The sequence below is a fragment of the Typopeltis vanoorti genome, chromosome 13, assembly GCF_054136105.1.
Source record: "Typopeltis vanoorti isolate ZY-2024b chromosome 13, IOZ_Tvanoo_1.0, whole genome shotgun sequence".
NCBI classification, from domain to species: Eukaryota; Metazoa; Arthropoda; class Arachnida; order Uropygi; family Thelyphonidae; genus Typopeltis; species Typopeltis vanoorti.
This window is the reverse complement of record NC_143561.1, coordinates 118,535,055-118,554,873: the sequence shown is the minus strand read 5'-3', so window position 1 is coordinate 118,554,873 and position 19,819 is coordinate 118,535,055. Positions and strand designations below refer to the sequence as shown.

Sequence of the window (19,819 nt, the reverse complement as noted above, 5' to 3'; positions counted from 1 at the left end):
GCTATGATTATTGAAGGGTCACTGGTCTTTAACTTCTAAATTTTGGATGAACCTGATGAGGTCGTCAATCTATGAAGAAGTAATTGTGTAACCTGCTTCTTGTAAACTGTTTTATAGTTGCTTTTCACTACTTCAATTTCATGGCTATCATTTTTGATTTGGAAACTAGTTATTTTCTTTTCATGTAGACGATACCTGTACTGAGAAAACTTTGAATCAGTAAACTTTATTATATTTTTTTTAATTGTATCTCTTGCTTTCTCTTTATTAGCACGAGTTGGTTCTTCATAATCCATAAACTCTTCTGAGCCTGAAGAGTTTTCTTTTGATGATCCACAGCCTTCTCCATCTTTACATTTTTTATTACTTCTTTTTCTTTTAGTTGTAGTTCTTTTTTTTGTTTATCTTCAATTTTTTTTTTATTAATTCATCTTTCCTTTTTGATGATCATGTCTGCATATTAAGTTCCTTCAGTTGTCTTAGTTGTTTTTCTGTTTCTTCTCCAGTTTCTCCTTGTAGAACAGGTGAATATTTCTGCAATCCGTTGTGTAACTGTTCAGTTGTTATTTTAGGTTCATTATTGGTAATTTCAACTGATGTTCCATCAGTATTTGACTGGGAAAGTTGCTCCTGCAGATCGGGAATTTTGGGGCTAATTTCTAACTGTCATGCACTTTTTTTGATTTTACTAAGCGTAGTTTGCTTAAAACACCGTGTTTACTAGACTGAATTGGAAGATCTCGGAACTCTTCATTATGCCTCTCTGATATATATGGTGTTCTAATTGGCTCTACAGGAGCTCCCACTCTTTCTGCGAAAGTTCTAAAAGGCAGGTGTTAACGCAGCGTTCAGAACTTTCACATTTCTGACAGGGTTTGAGGCATTGATTAGCGATATGTCTGATCTCCATGCAGTTGAAACATTTATATTTGGGGCAATTACCACCTAAGTGAACCTATGAACCACAACGCAGGCATTGACGTTGTAGTCCAGGATAGTTTACCATAACTCAGGTTATACTGATGTTGACAAAATTTGGTACAGGTGTCTTTATATCCATTGTGAAGTTGACATCACCAGAAAACAAATTTGGGTCTTCACTTGACAAACCCTTTCGTATGTTACTAATCTTACCCCATTTCGAAAATGTCTGTATAAGAATTTCATTACTATTCTCTCTATATTCCATTGGAAATCTTTCGATTTTTACTGTTTTTACCTCGCTTTGTTCCTTGTTTCCACATCTTTAACAACAATTAAACATTTCCCTCTTGCCATAAGGAGTGAAAGGATAAATCTTGTTTGCGCCGACTATCTCTTTTAAAACCTTAGTTACCCATCTCGCTTCTTCCCATCCGGGTATTTCAATTCCTAGAGTTTGTACCCTTGGAGGAATTGGTACCATTTATCTCAATTGGGAAAAAGACTATAACCTCTGCGTTTAATTGGAAGAAAAAAACTTTCAGTCATAAGACTGAGAATTAAATAATCCTGTGATAAAGAAATAACTCTAAACCACCAGCAAATGTTTTATTTGAGCTACTATAAATGCAGGCCGTAATACCGCTAAAAGTAATCCCATAATGCAGATATTAACTGCACTACCAGCAATCTTAATATTTATTAAAAGAAACCAGTGCTAGTGGGGATGAAACCACCACTAGCACCAGTAAAATAAATTAAAATGAAAAACAAACGAAAGAAAACCAAAGTACTTATCTTGCCGAAAACCGAGATCTCATCAATGGGAGCCAGACCCAGAGGTGGTGATACTAAGGTGGAAGTAATGCAGAAGTCATATCACCATATACCAGTTGATAAAAGGTGTCAACACCTTATTATTAAAATTCTCTGGATTAGAGACAGTTGATGGGAGATTTTTCACTTAGCTATGTTACCAATTATATATTTGGTTTAATCCTTTATCCAAGTGTAAGCAAACCAAGTTTGTACCTGAAGTATTTTCAGGACTGGGGCAACTCGTGGTAAAGGTGGAGTAAGCTCTGATCACTTGCCTTAGTATCTCCTATAATGCAAATCACATCTCCTTGTGGACATGTATAATGTTATGCATTAAATGAAGGGCCAATATTCAGACCGGTTTCGACCTTTATTGAGGTCTCATCAGTGGGAGCCAATATAATTGGTAACATAGCCAAGTGAAAAATCTTCCATTAACTATATCTAATCGAGAGAATTTTAATAATAAGGTGTTGAAACCTTTTGGCAAATAGTATATGGTGATATGACTTCTGCATTACTTCCACTTTAGTATCACCACCTCTGGGTCTGGCTCCCATTGATGAGACCTCAACAAAGTTCGAAACCGGTCTGTGTAGTGGTCTTTCCCTTAATGCATACATGTCCGCAAGGAGATGTGCTTTGCATTATGAGAGACACTAAGGCACGTGATCAGAACTTACTCCGCCTTTACTATGAATTGCCCCAGTCCTGAAAATACTTCAGGCGCAAATTGGTTTGCTTACACTTGGATAAAGGATTAAACCAAATATATAATTGATTCCCAGAATTTGTTGTCTTCACAATTTTGGCAACATGTCCTCTAAATTTTAGATCCTCATCCACTATCAGCCCAAGATCTCTTATTTCCTCCATCTTCAACAATATATCCCCACCAAGAGTAAATTCTACATCCCATCTTTGTTTCCCAAATTTAAAAACCTTATGTTTTGCAACAGTGAACTGGCATCCCTATTCCCATGCCCATTCACTCAATTTATTCAAGTCTTCTTGTAAGGCCACAACACCTTCTCTACTCTTCATATTTTATCCCAACTTTGAATCATCTGCAAACAACTGAATATCCCCATCCAAATCTTTGCCAATATCATTAATATACATGTTAAACAGCAATGGTCCTAAAACAGACCCCTGAGACACACTACTAGTGACTTTTCTCTTCCAGGATATTGCTCCCCCATACACAACTTGCTGATACCTATCAGACAGCTAATCTCCAATCCAATTCACTAGTCTATTATTCCATCCCATCCCATCCACTTTAGTTTGACTATGAACGTATCATGCGGTAATTTATCAAAAGCCTTTGCAAAATCTAAGTCTACTACTGTGTATTCCTCTTCTCTGTCCAATAAAGCCGTCACCTTATTGTAATAAGTAAGCAGATTACTAAAGCATGATCTTCCTTCAGCAAATCCATACTGTCCATCAAAGAATATATGATTGTTGTCAACCCAATTCTGGATCTTGGTTCTCACCACTTTAACACAACATCTGACACACAGATAGGCCTATAATTTGATGCTTGAGTTCTATCACCCGACTTATGTATTGGCACAATTGTGCCTCCTTCCAATCCTTTGGAACGCGACCATTTGCAAGACTCATATTAAACAAATATGTCAAGGCTGTTATGATACATTATTGTGGTGATATACTATCAAGTCCCACAGCCTTATTAACATCAAGTTTTCTCAATTCCCTATATACCTCTTGCTCACTTATAATCAGTCTCTCCAATTCATCATCAGCTGTTCTCAAACTCTCTATGATGTCACATTCACAAGAATGAAAGACCTTTATGAAATGCTCATTAAGTATCTCAAATATATCCTCTGCAGCAATTGTTCTTTCTCCAAGAAATGTCATCCTTTTTTTTGCTGCTACAAATTGAAAGAACTTCTTAAGATTCTTTATGGCTTTGTTAGCTAACTGCTGTTCATGCTTCACTTTTGCTACCTTGCCAACCAAGTCACCCTCCTTGCCTATTGTTTGTAATCCTCATGGAATTGATTATTACCACTCCTCTTATGGTACCTGCATAATACCATTTTCCTCTGTATCGCATGGCTAATCTCTTCATTCATCCACTTCGCACCATCATATTCAACCTTCCGACCCTTGGAATACATTTAGACACTGATTCTACTAGACAGTTCTTGAATATCCCCAAGCTGCACTGATCTCCCTTCCAGCCAACTCTTCATTCCATGCTACACCTGCAAGCTGTCTCCCTCCTGAGCTCCTCATAATCACCAACCCTATAGTTCCACATATACATTTTCCTCACAGAGGTCCTCACTGCTGGCAACATCCAGGTAAACCTTCATGGTCACTCTCACCAACTGGAGGGTAATTTGACACCTCATTTATAATTACATCCTTTAATGAGATGATCAAATCCAAGACCCTCAATCCTTGAGTGCCCTCTGTTACATACTGTCTGAGGTAGTTGTTCCTCAAAAACTCAAGAAACTCATTTTCTTTACTTCCAGTTGCTATCTCATCATCCCAGTCTATACTGCCATAATTAAAATCACCCATAACGATCACCCTTTTCTTATTCTCTTGGCTACATGAAGTGATTATAAATTTCATAATCACTACCATCCACATTACAAGGTCTATAACATCAGACTAAGTATTTGGGATGCAACTCTAGCTCGCCTCTGCGTGGTGCATCCTGGGTAACACTAAAGAGCTAGAACGATATGGCCATCCAGACTCTCTTAGGATCTCCTGGATTAGTGTACATTACTGTTTGCATATGCACGTAACAGTTCATCAAGTTACAATGATGGAAACTAGGACTCATCCTAACAAACAAAAATGCCCTAAGACTCGGTCCCTTGGAAAACTGCTCAGACTCTGCCAGCTGAATATAGAAAGTATCAGCAGGGCTAAGAGTGAATGTCTTACTAGGCTTCTTCATGACAACAGAATTGACATTGCCATCATAGAAGAAACTCATGCAAGCAATTAGTCACAGCTAAGAGAAAGAGGCTCCATTCCAGGTTTCAATCTTATAGGAGAAACACACCATCAGATGCATGGGTAGCCGCCTATTCCTGAAATTCACTCACTAAGCTCTGTTTCATTTCTGCTAGCGATGTTTCAAACTTAACTACCGTTATTATAGAAGTAAACGACCTAAAAATAATTAATGTCTACAAGCCACCATCTAAAAGCTGGCCTGATGAAGTTTTGCCAGCCTTAATGCATCCTGCTGTTTATATTGGAGACTTTAACAGTCATCATACCTAATGGGGTTATAGAGAAACTGATGCAAATGGTGCCAAGCTATCCAAGTGGGCAGAGGCAAACAACATACTGCTGATTTTCAATCCCAAGGATAACTGCACTTTTAACTCGGCTAGATGGAATAGTGGCACCAATTCTGACATGTTTTGTAACAACTAATCAAATGGGCCTCCCAGTGCTAACCAGCCATTGTATTTTAGGAAGATTCCCACACAGTCAACATGCCCTGTCTTTATTGAAGTGGGCCCTCAAATCCCAATTACTGAAACTACACCAATGTTACGTTAAAATTTTGGCAAGGCAAACTAGAACAGCTTTTCATCAAATCTAGATAAAAATGTGTGCTGGATTCCACCACAACCTTATAACTACCGAAGATTTGTGAAAATAGTAATTTCTACAACCACAGAGCACATCCCTAGGGGTGCTAGAAAAGAATAAATACCTGGCTGGAGCAAAACCAGCGAAGCACTTAATGATGACTTTCTGAATAGCAGACATGTAGATGTTGCAGATGATCTTATTGAATTATTACAGCTTAAATGAAGCTAGAAAGAACAAATGGATTGACACCATCGAAAGGCTGAACTTTAAACATTCAAGCAGGAAGGCATGGAGCCTCCTTAAAAAGTTGGGTGGTAATTCCCATTGTCCTAATGCAAAAGCTGCTGTTGGTGTCAACTGTATTGCCAATTGGATAGTGAATCTGTCCAGAGCTAAATCAGAAAAAACCCACACCAAAATAATTAGGAAGGAATTGACCAGACTTAAAGAAGGTTGTTCGAAGGGACCAATCTATCGACTCTATTTACCAAAGAAGAACTTCTAGCTGCACTCCAGGGAGCGAAAACTAGTAAAGCACCTGGATTTGATAATATTCACCTTGAGTTTTTTAAAAAAACTCTGGACCAAATACAGTGGAATGACTGACAAAATTATTTTCTAATATTCTACCGAGTGGTAGATTTTTCACATTTCAGTATTTTAAGGAGCTTGTAGATCAGCAGAATTTAAAACAAATCAAAGATAATAGCCATCCTGAATTCTGGAAAGCCTGCTGATAAACCTGAAAGCTATAGCACTGCTCAGTGTCTGTCTAAAGTTACTAGAAAGACTTATTTACAATAGAATTAGCACCATTATTATTGACACTCTCCCTCATGAACAGGCTAGTTTCAGGCCTGGGCGCAACTGTTAAAAGCAAGGTTTGCCCTAATGACTCATATAGAATTTGGTTTCAAAAAATGCCTTAAAACTGGTGCAGTCTTTATAGACTTGACGGCTTCAAAATACACCGTATGGAGGAACGGCATGATCTACAAGCTCCTTAAAATACAGAAATGTGAAAAAATGACCCATCTGATCAACACTATTCTATCTATCCAAGAACACTTAACAATGGACTCCCACAAGGGTCAGTTCTGGCCCCTCTTCTTTTCAAGTTGTATATTTCTGACCTTCTAAGGACGTCTAGAAAATTCGCATATGCTGATGATTTATGCATCACATTCTAACAGCAGAACTTCTGTACTATAGAGCACCTACTAACTAGTGACCTAGAGGAGTTAAACCACTTCTTTGAGAAGTGGCATCTTATTCCAAGCACTACCAAGACTGAAATGTGTTGTTTCCATTTGAACAATAGCATGGCACGAGACATCTTAAGAATGCCACGAAATGGGAACATACTACTGCACAATTTTAATCCAAAGTATTTGCGAAAAACAAGTCCTAACACTCTAGTTCTAACACTCTTACACAGTTTCCATGGGGACCTTTTGTTCTCTCATTTCTTGCCATATACTGGAAAAAATAAAAAAGTCTTCAAAGTCAATATTATAAATCACCATAAACATGCTTGTGCCGGGCAGTGTCTACCACACGTAAACCACTGGCAGTAACTAGCTTTAGTGCATGTATACCACTCCCAGGTCGAAGGGTTACATTTTCACAAATGCATATACAGCATATTATTATTATTATTATTAAACAAGACCTCATGGAGTCAAAGACTCATCTAGGAGGTCCTTTTATCTCACACACATCTCATCATACCGCATCTTAAACACATTCAAACTCCTTGCAGACACCACACTCTCAGGCAAGGCATTCCAATCATTCACAACTCTGCAAGAAAAAAACCTCCCTCTCACTCCCATATTCACACCCTCTTTATACAGTTTCCAGGGATAACCTCTGGTTCTCCCCTGATCTCCCACTATTCTCTGTAGAACTTCTCCACCATTGATCCTATAACAACCCCTTACCAACTTGTAGGTCTCTATCATATCTCCCCTCTTCCTTCTCTCCACTAGACTCTGCAAATTACATCTTTTCAATCCTTCCTCATACTCGACATTCCAGAGGTCAGAAACTACCTTAGTCAGTCGCCTTTGGACCTTTTCCAACATCTCTTCATCCTTCTGAAAACCAGGTGACCAAATCTGAGCACAATAGTCCATGTGTGGCCTAATCAAAGCTTTATACAATGGAACAAGAATCTCCCTACTTCTACACGTCAGTGTCCTCCGCATCATCCCAGAAGTCTTTGTGTTGTCTTCACAATTTTGGCGATGTGTCCCCTAAATTTTAGATCCTTATCCACTATCACCCCCCCCAGATCTCTTATATCCTCTACTTCCAACAATATATTCTCACTAAGCATAAATTCTGCATCCCATCTTTGTTTTCCAAATTTTAAAACTTTACATTTTGCAACATTGAACTCACATCCCCATTTGCTTGCCCAATCACTCAATTTATTCAAGTCTTCTTGCAAGGCCACAACATCTTCACTACTCTTTATGGTTCGTCCCAACTTTGCATCATCTGCAAACAACTGAATATCTCCATCCAAATCTTCGCCAATATCATTAATATACAAGTTAAATAGTAATGGCCCTAAAACAGATCCCTGAGGCACTTCACTAGTGACTTTCCTTTTTTTGGATATTGCACCCCCATACACAACTTGTTGATACCTATCAGATAGCCAGTCTCCAATCCAATGCACTAATCTAATATCCAACCCCATCTGCTCTAGTTTGACTGTCAACTTATCATGAGGTACTCTATCAAAAGCTTTTGTGAAATCCAAGTATATTACTGTGTATCCTTCTCCTCTGTCCAGGGAAGCAGTCACTTTATTGTAATAAGTAAGTAGATTACTAAAACACGACCTCCCTTTAGCAAATCCATGCTATCCATCAAAGATTATACCATTGTTGTCAACCCAACTCTGGATCCTAGTTCTCACAAGCTTCTCCAACAACTTAACCACAACACCTGACACACAGATAGGCCTATAGTTTGATGCTTGAGTTCGATCATCTCCTTTATGAAGTGGCACAATCTTGCCCTCCTTCCACTCTTTAGGGACTTGACCAAGTGCAAGACTCGTATTAAAAAAATATGTTAAGGCAGGTGTCAACTCTCTGGCACATTCCTTCAGAATACGCGGTGATATATTATCAAGTCCCACAGCCTTATTTACATCTAGTTTACTCAACTCCCCAAACACCTCTTGCTCACTTACAGTCAGTCTCTCCTCCCCATCATCAACTGCGCTTAACCTCTCCATGAAGTCACATTCACAAGATTGAAAGATCTTTATGAACTGCTCATTAAGTATCTCCACCACACATTCTGCAACAGCTGTCTTTATACCATTTCCTCCAATCAGTGTCATCCTTCCATAATCATTCTTTCTTTTGCTGGCTACATATCGAAAGAACTCCCTAGGATTCTTTTTAGCTTCATTAGCTAACTGCTGTTCATACCTCTCTTTAGCTACTCTCACCAACCAAGTCACCCTCCTTGCCTAGTCTTTGTAGACCACATGAAATTGGTTACTTCCACTTCTCTTATGCTGCCTCCACAATGCCCTTTTTCTCTGTATTGCATGCTTAATCTCTTTATTCATCCATCTCACACCTACCTTATTTAACCTTCTCACCCATGGTATACATTTAGACATTGCATCTACTAAATATTTTTTGAAAATCCCCCAAGCTGCATTGAGCTCTTTTCCAGCTAACTCCTCATTCCATGCTACACCTGCAAGCTATCTCCTGAGCTCTTCATAATCACCCCCCTTGTAGTTCCACATATACCCTTTTTTCACAGGGGTCCTTGCACTGCTGGCAACCACCAAAGTAATCACCTCATGGTCACTTTCACCAATTGGTGGATGATTTGATACATCATTGATAATTACATCCTCCGATGAGATGACCAAATCCAAGACCCTTAATCCTCTTGTGCCCTCTGTTACATACTGAGGTAGTTATCCCTCAAAAACTCAAGAAACTCATTTTCTTTACTTCCAGTTGCTATCTCTTCATTCCAGTCTATATTGCCATAATTAAAATCACCCATAATGATCACCCTTTTCTTATTTGCTTGGCTTATTTGACTATACATTTCACTATCACCACCATCCACGTTACCAGGTCTATAACAACATCCCACCAAGTATTTGATTCTATTCACCTCTATCTCACACCATACTGCCTCAAAACCACTGGCCCCATTTCCCTCTTGCATCTCTACCTTGTATGGACATAACTCTTTCTCTATCATCAATAGCACTCCCCCTCCCTTTTTACCCCTTCTATCCTCACGAAACACATCATACCTTTCCATCTCTATTCCTGTCAGGATGTCATCCTCATCTAACCATGTCTCACTTATTCCGACAATCTCTGGGTGCACAGACGCAATTAGTGCAACCATTTCATCCGCCTTGTTTCTTATACTTCTAGCATTGGTATACAAACACAACAACTCATTTCTGGAACTACAGCTAGTTCCACTGATACCACCCACTCGATGTGATCTCTCCATCCTGGACTGGGGCCATTTCCCTTTCTGCTTCTTCATTTTAGAACCCTTTGCAATTCCATCTGTTTTCTTTTGATCCCTGATCATCCCATTACTTTCCTGCCTACACATGCTCTCACCTCCTCTTGGAGCATCCACCTTTCTCACGCTGTGTATCCCTGTCCACCCTGAGCCTCCCCGTTTCCCTGCTCCTCTTGCATACCCATTCTCTCATTTTCTATACTCATACCACTCACTTCCCCATTCATTTCCACTCCTTCAATCTCTCCTGTCTTACTCTCCTGCTCTTCCACATCACTCCCCTCTCGATCTGATTCATTCTCTATATTCACTTCTCCACTTTCCATCAGCAGTCTCTCCAAGTGACTCACACCATAACCACTCAAATGCAGCTCACTTCGTCCCTCAAACTCATTCCACACATTAACAAACTGTACTCCCATCTCCTCACACATTTCAGCCAGAATATCATTGTTGCAACTTTTTTTTTGGTAGAATTTGTGTATATTTGTATACACAAATATATACACTATATATAAGTGTATTTTGTTATAACATATTATAACTACGATGAAAAGCCAAAAGGCCTTAACATGTATTTTGTTTGTTTTTGTTTTACATAAATTGGGTGCTTTCTTTATCTAATGACAATATCATAAACAGCTGTTATACATATTTTCTTGAACTGAAAATCTGAAAAAGGATGTTTGGATAAGTGTGTTTAGTTAGTTGCTACAGTATGTTTATAGCTACAATAAATCTGTTTTGTTTGCATGCATGCATGCAGCATAGCCTGTGGGAGGGGAGTATTTTGACATTCTGATGTTATTCCAGTTGTCTCTAATCACTAATTTTGCTAAATATAGTACACAGACATTAAATGTTGCTGCATACTGTAGTTAGTAATAAACAAAGCCTTGTTTTTCTTGGTTTGGCAGTAATAGCATCTGTTGAGGTTGGAAAGTTTTTCATGGCACAAGAACATTTTAATTTCAGTCTTTGGAAACAACAGACACAGTAAAACTTTATTTGTAAGTGGAGGTTTCTGTAGTTCAGAAGTTCATAAGGCATATTCCGGTAATTGGACCACATTTTTTTTATTTTTATTTATTTAATTTTATTTTTCTTATTAAGCTAAAAGCACAATAAAGAAATAAAACCCGACAAGTTTCATAAATCATTTGACTTACATCTTCAGGGGTAAAAGGTAACTGAAAGTTAAAACAACAAAAAAGAGAAATTAATAATTCATACTATACAGTTGTAGCCATCTGACTGTTTATAAAATGAAAAAATCAGAATGCAGATTCAAAGCAGTGCTGAATTCAAAAATTTTAAAGATTTAAAAATTCAAAATTTTTAAAATTTTGAATTTTAAAATTTTTGAAAATTTTTTTTCAAAACAATGCTAGATGATGCCACGTTCTGTTGTTCACGATCATAATGTCCGAGGTCTGACTGAGGTATATTTTTTTATCAAAGCTGACCAAACTTGGTGTAGAATTAAGCCTTGGTTTTTATGGCATTGTGTTGGAATTCTAAGCATGTTTGCAGCTTCTTTAAATTTCCTTATGTAACAGTTTTTTTCTACATAAGACATGTTTGTTTTCTGCCAGAATACACTGTGGCCGGTGGAAGTGGTATGGAAAGCTAGACTTGATTTGTGTTCTCTTCTGTTTTGTACATCCTTTTGGTGTTCGTTCATGCGTATTTCCCCAGATCTTCCTGTCTGTCCTACGTAGCAGATGCCGCAAGAACAATACATTTTATAAACACCTGGTTTTTTTAAAGAATAATGTGGAGGTTTCGGGGGATATAGAAATCTTGAAATTTTTTCCAGCGGCAGAAAGGCTACTTTAATGTTATGTTTGTTTAGTAATTTAGCCATCTCGTCTGTAACATTCTTGATATATGGAAGCGTGATGGCGTTTTTGAAATCTTGTTTCTGTGGGATGCTTGTAGGAGGTGTGTAGAGGATTTTTTTGATAGTCTTGGGTTCAGAACCATTTTTTTTTTGAGGATCTGTGTTAAATATTCCAATTCTTCATTTCTCTGTTTTTCTGTGCTGGAAATATTATAAGCTCTGTCCCTCAGGGTTTTTATTAGATTTCTATTTTTTGCGAAGGGTGGTGATGTGAGGCCACATTAAGAAATCTTCCTGTGTTGGTGGGTTTTCTATATACTGAGAAAGAAAGTTTATTATTTTTTTCATTGACTTCTAATAGGATGTCAAGAAAAGGAAGTTTTCTAAGTTCTTCTTGTTCTAAAGTAAATTTTATATTCTTATGTAAATTATTCAGGTAATTTTTAAAAGCAATGAGTTTGTAAAATTTCGATGTTGCCAAAATAAATTATCTAAAAACATCGACTTTTTACATAGGAATTCACCTGAATTTTCTTTGTAAAAATGTATATTTTAACCATCTGTGTAAAGCGATCTGTATAAAGAGCAAAATAAGCCCAAAGAGAATTAACTTGCTCATTGTTTAAGAAGGGATGTAGAAGTATTGAAACCAAGAGCATTGCCCGAAATTCGGCATGTCTTTTGAAGATTGTGTGCAAGACCCATTGCAGGTGACCTTCAAGGTCAATATTGAAAGGGCGTGCCGCGGATCAAAAAGAAAGGCCCGTAGGCAAGATTAAGGCAGTAAAGGGTGGAGGTAAGATTGTCGGCAAATTTTCGAGAAACATAATACAGGGTTCAAACTACTAGCAAGACTCGCACGGGGATGCTAGGGGGTCCCAAAAACTTAATCAAAGGTGCAGGGACTCTGGTGTATAAAAGGGTTGGTTCGAAGATGAGAAAGGCTTCCTTTTCTTCATCCTGAGTGATCCATCCACGAGAGATCGAGGACTGAGGTGTCGTAAAATTCCGGTGGGGAAGACGGAGAGGGCCGCCACTGATAGTCGTTCCAGTCGCATCCAGAGACGATAAGTTAAGGAGAAATCTTGCTGTATTGGTCCTGATGTCGAGTAAGCACGTGACTTCTTGACCTAAGCAGAGATCCTTCGCCGGACAGTTCAAGACACTGGAAAAGCCTACCCAATATCCCGCCAGTTGCCGCAACTATTCATCGGTATCCTATAAACCTATACTTCGAGGAGAATTCCAAAACATGGAACGGAGGAGATAAACCTCCCCCCACCCTCGAGTGCCAGAATAAGAAAAAAAGGACAGAAGACACATGCAAGATAGGAAGAGACCCATGTGAGTCTATTTATTCATAATTTGTTTGTGAATTAAGAAAGAATTCCCTTTCGAACTGCTAAATTGTCTAGTTTAAGGAGATAGCATTTAGAGTGTTAACATCTCTCATAAAAGTGTGAAATAGCTAATGAGTTAAACATGAGTGCAGTTAATTTCCCTTGGAGAAAAGATTGAGCTATTAAAATTTCTTTGATTGATTATATGTGTACTTATGATTGAATTTATGATAGAGTATGTTCCTGATATCATACCATTGGAATGTTTGAAACTCAATGAGGTGGATTGTATAAATATTATTGCCTAGATTATGATTAAGTGTTTGAAAGGAATGAGATTCTGAGAGATATATTTGTATACGTGTATGCTGTATTTTGATTGATGCTAAATTAGGAATGTCAAGCGCAACTAACGACTTCATGTTACAGGTATAACTTCCTGATATTTGTAATATAAAGTATGCTTGTTGAAGGTGTAAGTAAGTGGGAGAGAATTTAATAGAAACCAAGTTGAGTGATTGAGAAAGACTAAGAACTACCTTTCATAAATTAATCTTGTGATTTCATGTGATATGTATAATTATTTGATCAGAAATTAAACTTGTTGTTATTGTTGATAAAAATAGTTGTTCCATTCAATCTTTTTGCAATGCATTGATTCAAAAAAATAAACTCGGACTTGATAGCGGAACCCCAGTGATTAGTAGTGATTTATGAGTAAATGTTACTATGACTGCCAACTTTGGCTAAAATAGAGTATAAAAGACTAGAGTATAAAAACTTTCTTTTGCCTATAGGGGAATTTCAGACGTGCAGTCTTCAAACAAAATAAATATCTGGAGATCCCAGGCAAGAAAAATTATACTTATGGTAGAACAATAAAGAAGGGAAATAATAGAAAACGAATATTAAGTTAAAGAAACATATATATGATAAGAGATAAAGATATATATATATATATAATTAAATGATATAAAGGAATATTGCGTGATAAGATATAACTTTATAAGATATAAGCTGAGATACAAGATATACAGAGAACGGTCATTTTCACACGATATTACAAGTTCAACTTTCCTCTTTCCTCCAGACATCCTAGATCTTTATAAACATTGTATAAATAATACTTTTTTCATGTATCAAGACAAATTTTGGGAACAAAAAGAAGGATTGGCTATGGTCTCTTCCCTCTCTCCGGCTTTAGCTAAACTATTTATGGAACATTTTGAAAATAATGCTTTAATCAATTATCATAAAAAACCAAAAATTTAGCTATGCTATGTAGACGACATTTTCATCATTTGGCCACAACAGATGAATTCACTGCTTTCAAAAATTACCTGAATAATTTACATAAGAATATAAAATTTACTTTAGAACAAGAAGAACTTAGAAAACTTCCTTTTCTTGACATCCTATTAGAAGTCAATGAAAAAGATAATAAACTTTCTTTCTCCATATATAGAAAACCCACCAACACAGGAAGGTTTCTTAATGTGGCCTCACACCACCACTCTTCACAAAAAATAGGTCTAATAAAAACCCTGAGGGACAGAGCTTATAATATTTCCAGCACAGAAAAACAGAGAAATGAAGAATTGGAATATTTAACACAGATCCTCAAAAAAAAAAAATGGTTATGTACCCAAGACTATCAAAAAATTCCTCCACACACCTCCTACAAGCATCCCACAGAAACAAGATTTCAAAAACGCCATCACGCTTCCATATATCAAGAATGTCACAGACGAGATGGCTAAATTACTAAACAAACATAACATCAAAGTAGCCTTTCTGCTGCTGGAAAAAATTTCAAGATTTCTATATTCCCTGAAACCTCCACATTATTCTTTAAAAAACCAGGTGTTTATAAAATGTATTGTTCTTGCGGCATCTGCTACGTAGGACAGACAGGAAGATCTGGGGAAATACGCATGAACGAACACCAAAAGGATGTACAAAACAGAAGAGAACACAAATCAGGTCTAGCTTTCCATACCACTTTCACTGGCCACCATGTACTCTGCAGAAAACAAACATGTCTCATATATAAAAAAAACTGTTACATAAGGAAATTTAAAGAAGCTGCAAACATGCTTAGAATTCCAACACAATGCAATAAAAACCATTTTCTACACCAAGTTTGGTCAGCTTTGATAAAAAATATACCTCAGTCAGACCTCGGACATTATGATTGTTAACAACAGAACGTGGCATCATCCAGCATTGTTTAAACTTAGCACTGCTTTGAATCTGCATTCTGATTTTTTAATTTTATAAACAGTCAGAAGGCTACAACTGTATAGTATGAACTATTAATTTCTCTTTTTTGTTGTTTTAACTTTCAGTTACCTTTTACCCCTGAAGATGTAAGTCAAACGACTTATGAAACTTGTCAGGTTTTATTTCTTTATTGTGCTTTTAGCTTAATAAAAAAAATAAAAAAAAAGTGGTCCAATCGCCTTAAAAACTTTATTTATTACTGAATAAAATGAATACCTCTATGTATTAAAAGAAATATTCATTTATATGTATTTTTCTGATCTACAACAAAATAGAAGCATGTGTGAGATATCTATTATTGATAAGACAGAAAAGGTCGCTCTCAAAAAAAAGAAAAAAAAAGAAAAGAAAAATTAATGTAGGATCCTGAAAGTGTTGATGATTCTGATAATGATCGGATATTATGTATCTATCCTATTACTGAGAAAAATTTATACTGATCCTCAGTAAACAAAAGAAAATTCTTCAAAATCAAAGCAAAATATAAATAAAACAGAGAAATAAATACACATAACAAGAACAACAAATTTTAGAAGACGATTTGCTGCTCCATCAACCCACATCAATTCCTACTACGTGTAAATAAATCACCTGATCTACATTATTAGTTCATTGGATTAGCCACTCCCTGTCATTATTTACTGAACTACCAAACGTATACAGTGGCTGTTTATTATTGGTTAGTTATTTATACTTTGCAAACAAATCACTTTCTCTCTCCTCCTAAGTTTTTTTTTTTTAATTATGCCATCACAAATTCACTTATGCATGTCTAGAATTTGTAGGATCATTATTTGCTCTACCCAGCAACTTATAGGACACACATATCATTGTCGTCGTCTGATAGCATCCTCTAGCAAGGGGGTTGCAGCAGATGAGTAGGTCCCCTTCATTTCTCTCCGTCTATCACCTCCGCCATTCTTAAACCAGTCCATTCCACGATGTCATTGAACCACTCTCTATTTGGTCTTCCATGTCTTCTCTTCCCCTCAACTTTCCCTTGTAATATAGTTCTTGTCAGGTGTCTCAAAGAACCTCTCAGAAGATGTCCTGCAAATCTGGACTTTCATTGAATAATATTCTTGAGCAGTGTTCTTTCCATCCCAACTCTTCTTAAAACTCTTTCTTTTAAGGTTACACAGTGATCAGCATTCATATTTATGAATTTAGGGACACAAAACACACGTGTTGAAAAGATTATTTTACTGATTAATAATAAAATAATAACTTTATGTTTCGACCCCTGTATTGAGGTCATCTTCAGAAGGATACATGTGTATAAGAACCAAGCTACATGCTGTTGCACTCTATACAGGTAAATTACATCTACGTCGTTAACTAATCTTTTTTCTTAGCCTGCCCTCTAGTGATAAAAGATAAAGTAAAATAAAATAAAAACTACAATAAACTCTGCTAAAGTCCTCACGTGCTAGGATTCTTCTGGAATTATACAGTTTATATTGTTATATTACGATTATCTTCCGGATTTGTAAAGTACAGGTTGCTATTGAATGTTCAGAAAAAAAAAAAAAAAAAAAACACTTCACCAAGTCTTGTTGTATTGAGATTTTTCTTTGTGGTTGCTATGAAGGTTGTAGATGGGTCCTCCACATTCTTGGAATGGTTAGACCATCATTTTTATTCAGATTTGGATCATGTTTGAGCATTTCACATGCTTCCTTGAATTTCCGCTCGAACCAGGTTTTGATATGGTATAGGGACTTGGTACCTTTTCAATCAATTCTGTGGTATGTTTGGAGTGCGTGGTCAGAAAGGCCAGTTTTTCCAAAATGGAGGTATTTTATGTGACGTTTGTGTTCATCCTTTCTGATTGGGATGGTTCGTCTTGTTTGTTACATGTGCAATCTATTTTGTAAACCCCTGGGTGGGCTAGGTGTGGCAGAGGATCCTTGGAAGAACTGAGTAGGTGTCTTAATTTTGTCGGGGGTTTAAAGGTGGTTTTGATGTTGTATTTGTGTAGTGTTCTGTCTATTTTTTCTGAAATGCCTCTAACATATGGTATAGCAATAGCATTCTTGAAATCTTTTTTGTTATTAGTGGTATCTTTGTGGAAGATCTTGTGAATGGTTTTTATACTGCATCCATTTTTTATAAAGGTATGGTTGATGGTCTCATATTCATGGTTAAGAGCTTGTTCATTTGAACAAATGGTTTGAGCTCTGTGTTTAAGGGTGCTCATGATCCCTAGTTTTTGTGTTGGGTGGTGAAAAGAAGTTTTGTGTATGTACTGGCCTGTGTGTGTAGGTTTGCGGTACACTGAGAAGGAGAGACAGCCTGAAGGAAGACGTGTGACAAGTGTGTCTAGGAACGGAAGAGAGTTGTTTTTTTCTATTTCAATGGCGAATTGGATGCGTTTGTGTTGTTTGTTCAGGTGGCTAAGGAATGTATCTAGAGCTTGGTGGCAGTGGGGCCAAATGGCGAAAATATCGTCGACGTATCTGAGCCAAATTTTGGGCTTTAGGCAAGCCGACTCTAGAGCTCGTTGCTCAAAGGCTTCCATATAAAAGTTCGCTATTGGCGAGGGAGAATGGTGAGCCCATGGCTGTACCCTCTTTTTGAAGGTAAAAATTGTTTTGCCACACGAAATATCCGGAGCGGAGTACGTGGGCAAAGCGGGCCGTGATGTCACATGGAAATATGTTCTGTAAGAGTAAGATAGTATCATTGATTGGGACATTGGTGAAAAGGGAAGTTATGTCAAAGCTGACTAACAGATTTTGGTCGTTGAGTGTAATGTTTTTAATTTTGTTTATGAATTGTTGTGTATTTTTTATGTAGGAAGGGGAATTTTCCCCTTCCTACATAAAATACACTTTACGTATTACATCATTAATAAACCATACAACCACGAAGAAAAATCTCAATACAAGAAGTCTTGGTGAAGTGTTTTTTTTTTTTCCTGAACATTCAATAGCAACCTGTACTGTACAAATCCAGAAGATAATCGTAACATAACAATATAAACTGTATAATTCCAGAAGAATCCTAGCACGTGAGGACTTTAGCAGAGTTTATTGTAGTTTTTATTTTATTTTACTTTATCTTTTATCACTAGAGGGCAGGCTAAGAAAAAAGATTAGTTAACAATGTAGATGTAATTTACCTGTATAGAGTGCAACAGCATGTAGCTTGGTTCTTATACACATGTATCCTTCTGAAGATGTATCCTAACTCTGCACTTACGAGCTTTCTCTGAACAACAATTTCTCAACACTCCTGACCCCAAATCCATTCAAATGCAACTTATCCACATTATATAAATCCTTCCATCCATCAAACTCACTCCAAACATCCACAAAATCCACACTATTCTGCCAGGACAATCTGTGCACTGACTCATTTGTGATTACGGCTCTTCATCTCAGCTTGCCTTTATCATAATGTGGCAACAGACTCACAACTTTTACTTTCTCACTAGGAAGGTAGAAGATTGGCTTTGCTGTCAATGATGATGCAATAGTGCCTTGACATTCACACTTGCCTTGAGAACAACAATCTCTCCAGATGACTGCTTCCTTTCATGTTCAAGTGCAGTCAATATCCAATATACAAGTTTCTTTTATCATCAAATGCAGGTATCTGCATAATCCAAGTCTATCATGCCACTCATTTGCTGCTCTTATTCTTCTCCACTCGGAATTTTTCTGGATAATAGACACATTATCTTCCCTCTCACATTCTTCTGCTACAACAGAAGAATGTGAAATAAACTAAAACCTTGAAAGCAAGTAATAACAGAGATGTTAACTGTTATTACTTGCTTTCAAGGTTTTAGTTTATTCATGTTATTTCCTGATGAAGTGAAACAAAGTTTTTCATGAATCTAATCAAAATGAAAACATAGTTTCTATTGGACATCTTCATTTGTGGTTTTATACAAAAAAAGCTTTAAAAATATCCTATCTCCACAGAAGCCAATGCAATGACAATCTTTCAAGTTAACCTTAGATATCTCGCCACCGAATTCATGTCCACCATCACTATCATCTCATCCACATTTTCAACACACAACTGTCATAGCAACACTATCTACTGTTTCTCTGACAAGCACTCCTCTCACATTCTATTTCACTAATCTATGTTTTTCCTGCTTACCCCCCCCCCCATCTCTCCCTCTCGGTAATGTAATTTTATTTTCCGGTCACTTCTTTTAAAAGCACATGTAAAATAAAAGTTTTCTGCTTGTGAATTATTGATCATGTATTTTTTACTTTCTGATTGCCCCCTTGTCCAAGAATATTTGAATATAAAATTCATTAACATGATTAATAACATACTAGGAAGAGCATGCGTGGTAATTTTCCTTTGCCGGATACCTTCTGTAAATATCCTTCACGTATAAACACCTAAAAAAAAATGTACAGATTAGCAGTCTGATAATACAAACAATTCTATAAGTTAATAATGTACAACGAATATTAATGCTTAAAATTTATGCACAAACACA

General features: G+C 36.9%; 1 protein-coding gene across 3 annotated transcripts in view; it reads right to left on the bottom strand.

The window, feature by feature from the left end:
* Positions 1 to 19,819, bottom strand: part of LOC150100495 (FERM, ARHGEF and pleckstrin domain-containing protein 2-like) — a 726,486-nt gene that overhangs the window by 167,129 nt on the left and 539,538 nt on the right. For 2 of the 3 annotated variants that reach the window (XM_090403005.1, XM_090403006.1), the window contains exon 20: positions 19,650 to 19,718. The exons of the other annotated variant lie outside the window; for it this stretch is intronic. In XM_090403005.1, the coding sequence (XP_090259131.1) occupies positions 19,650 to 19,718 (69 nt within the window). The remainder of the gene's footprint in view (positions 1 to 19,649; positions 19,719 to 19,819) is intronic. 3 annotated transcript variants of the gene reach the window in all.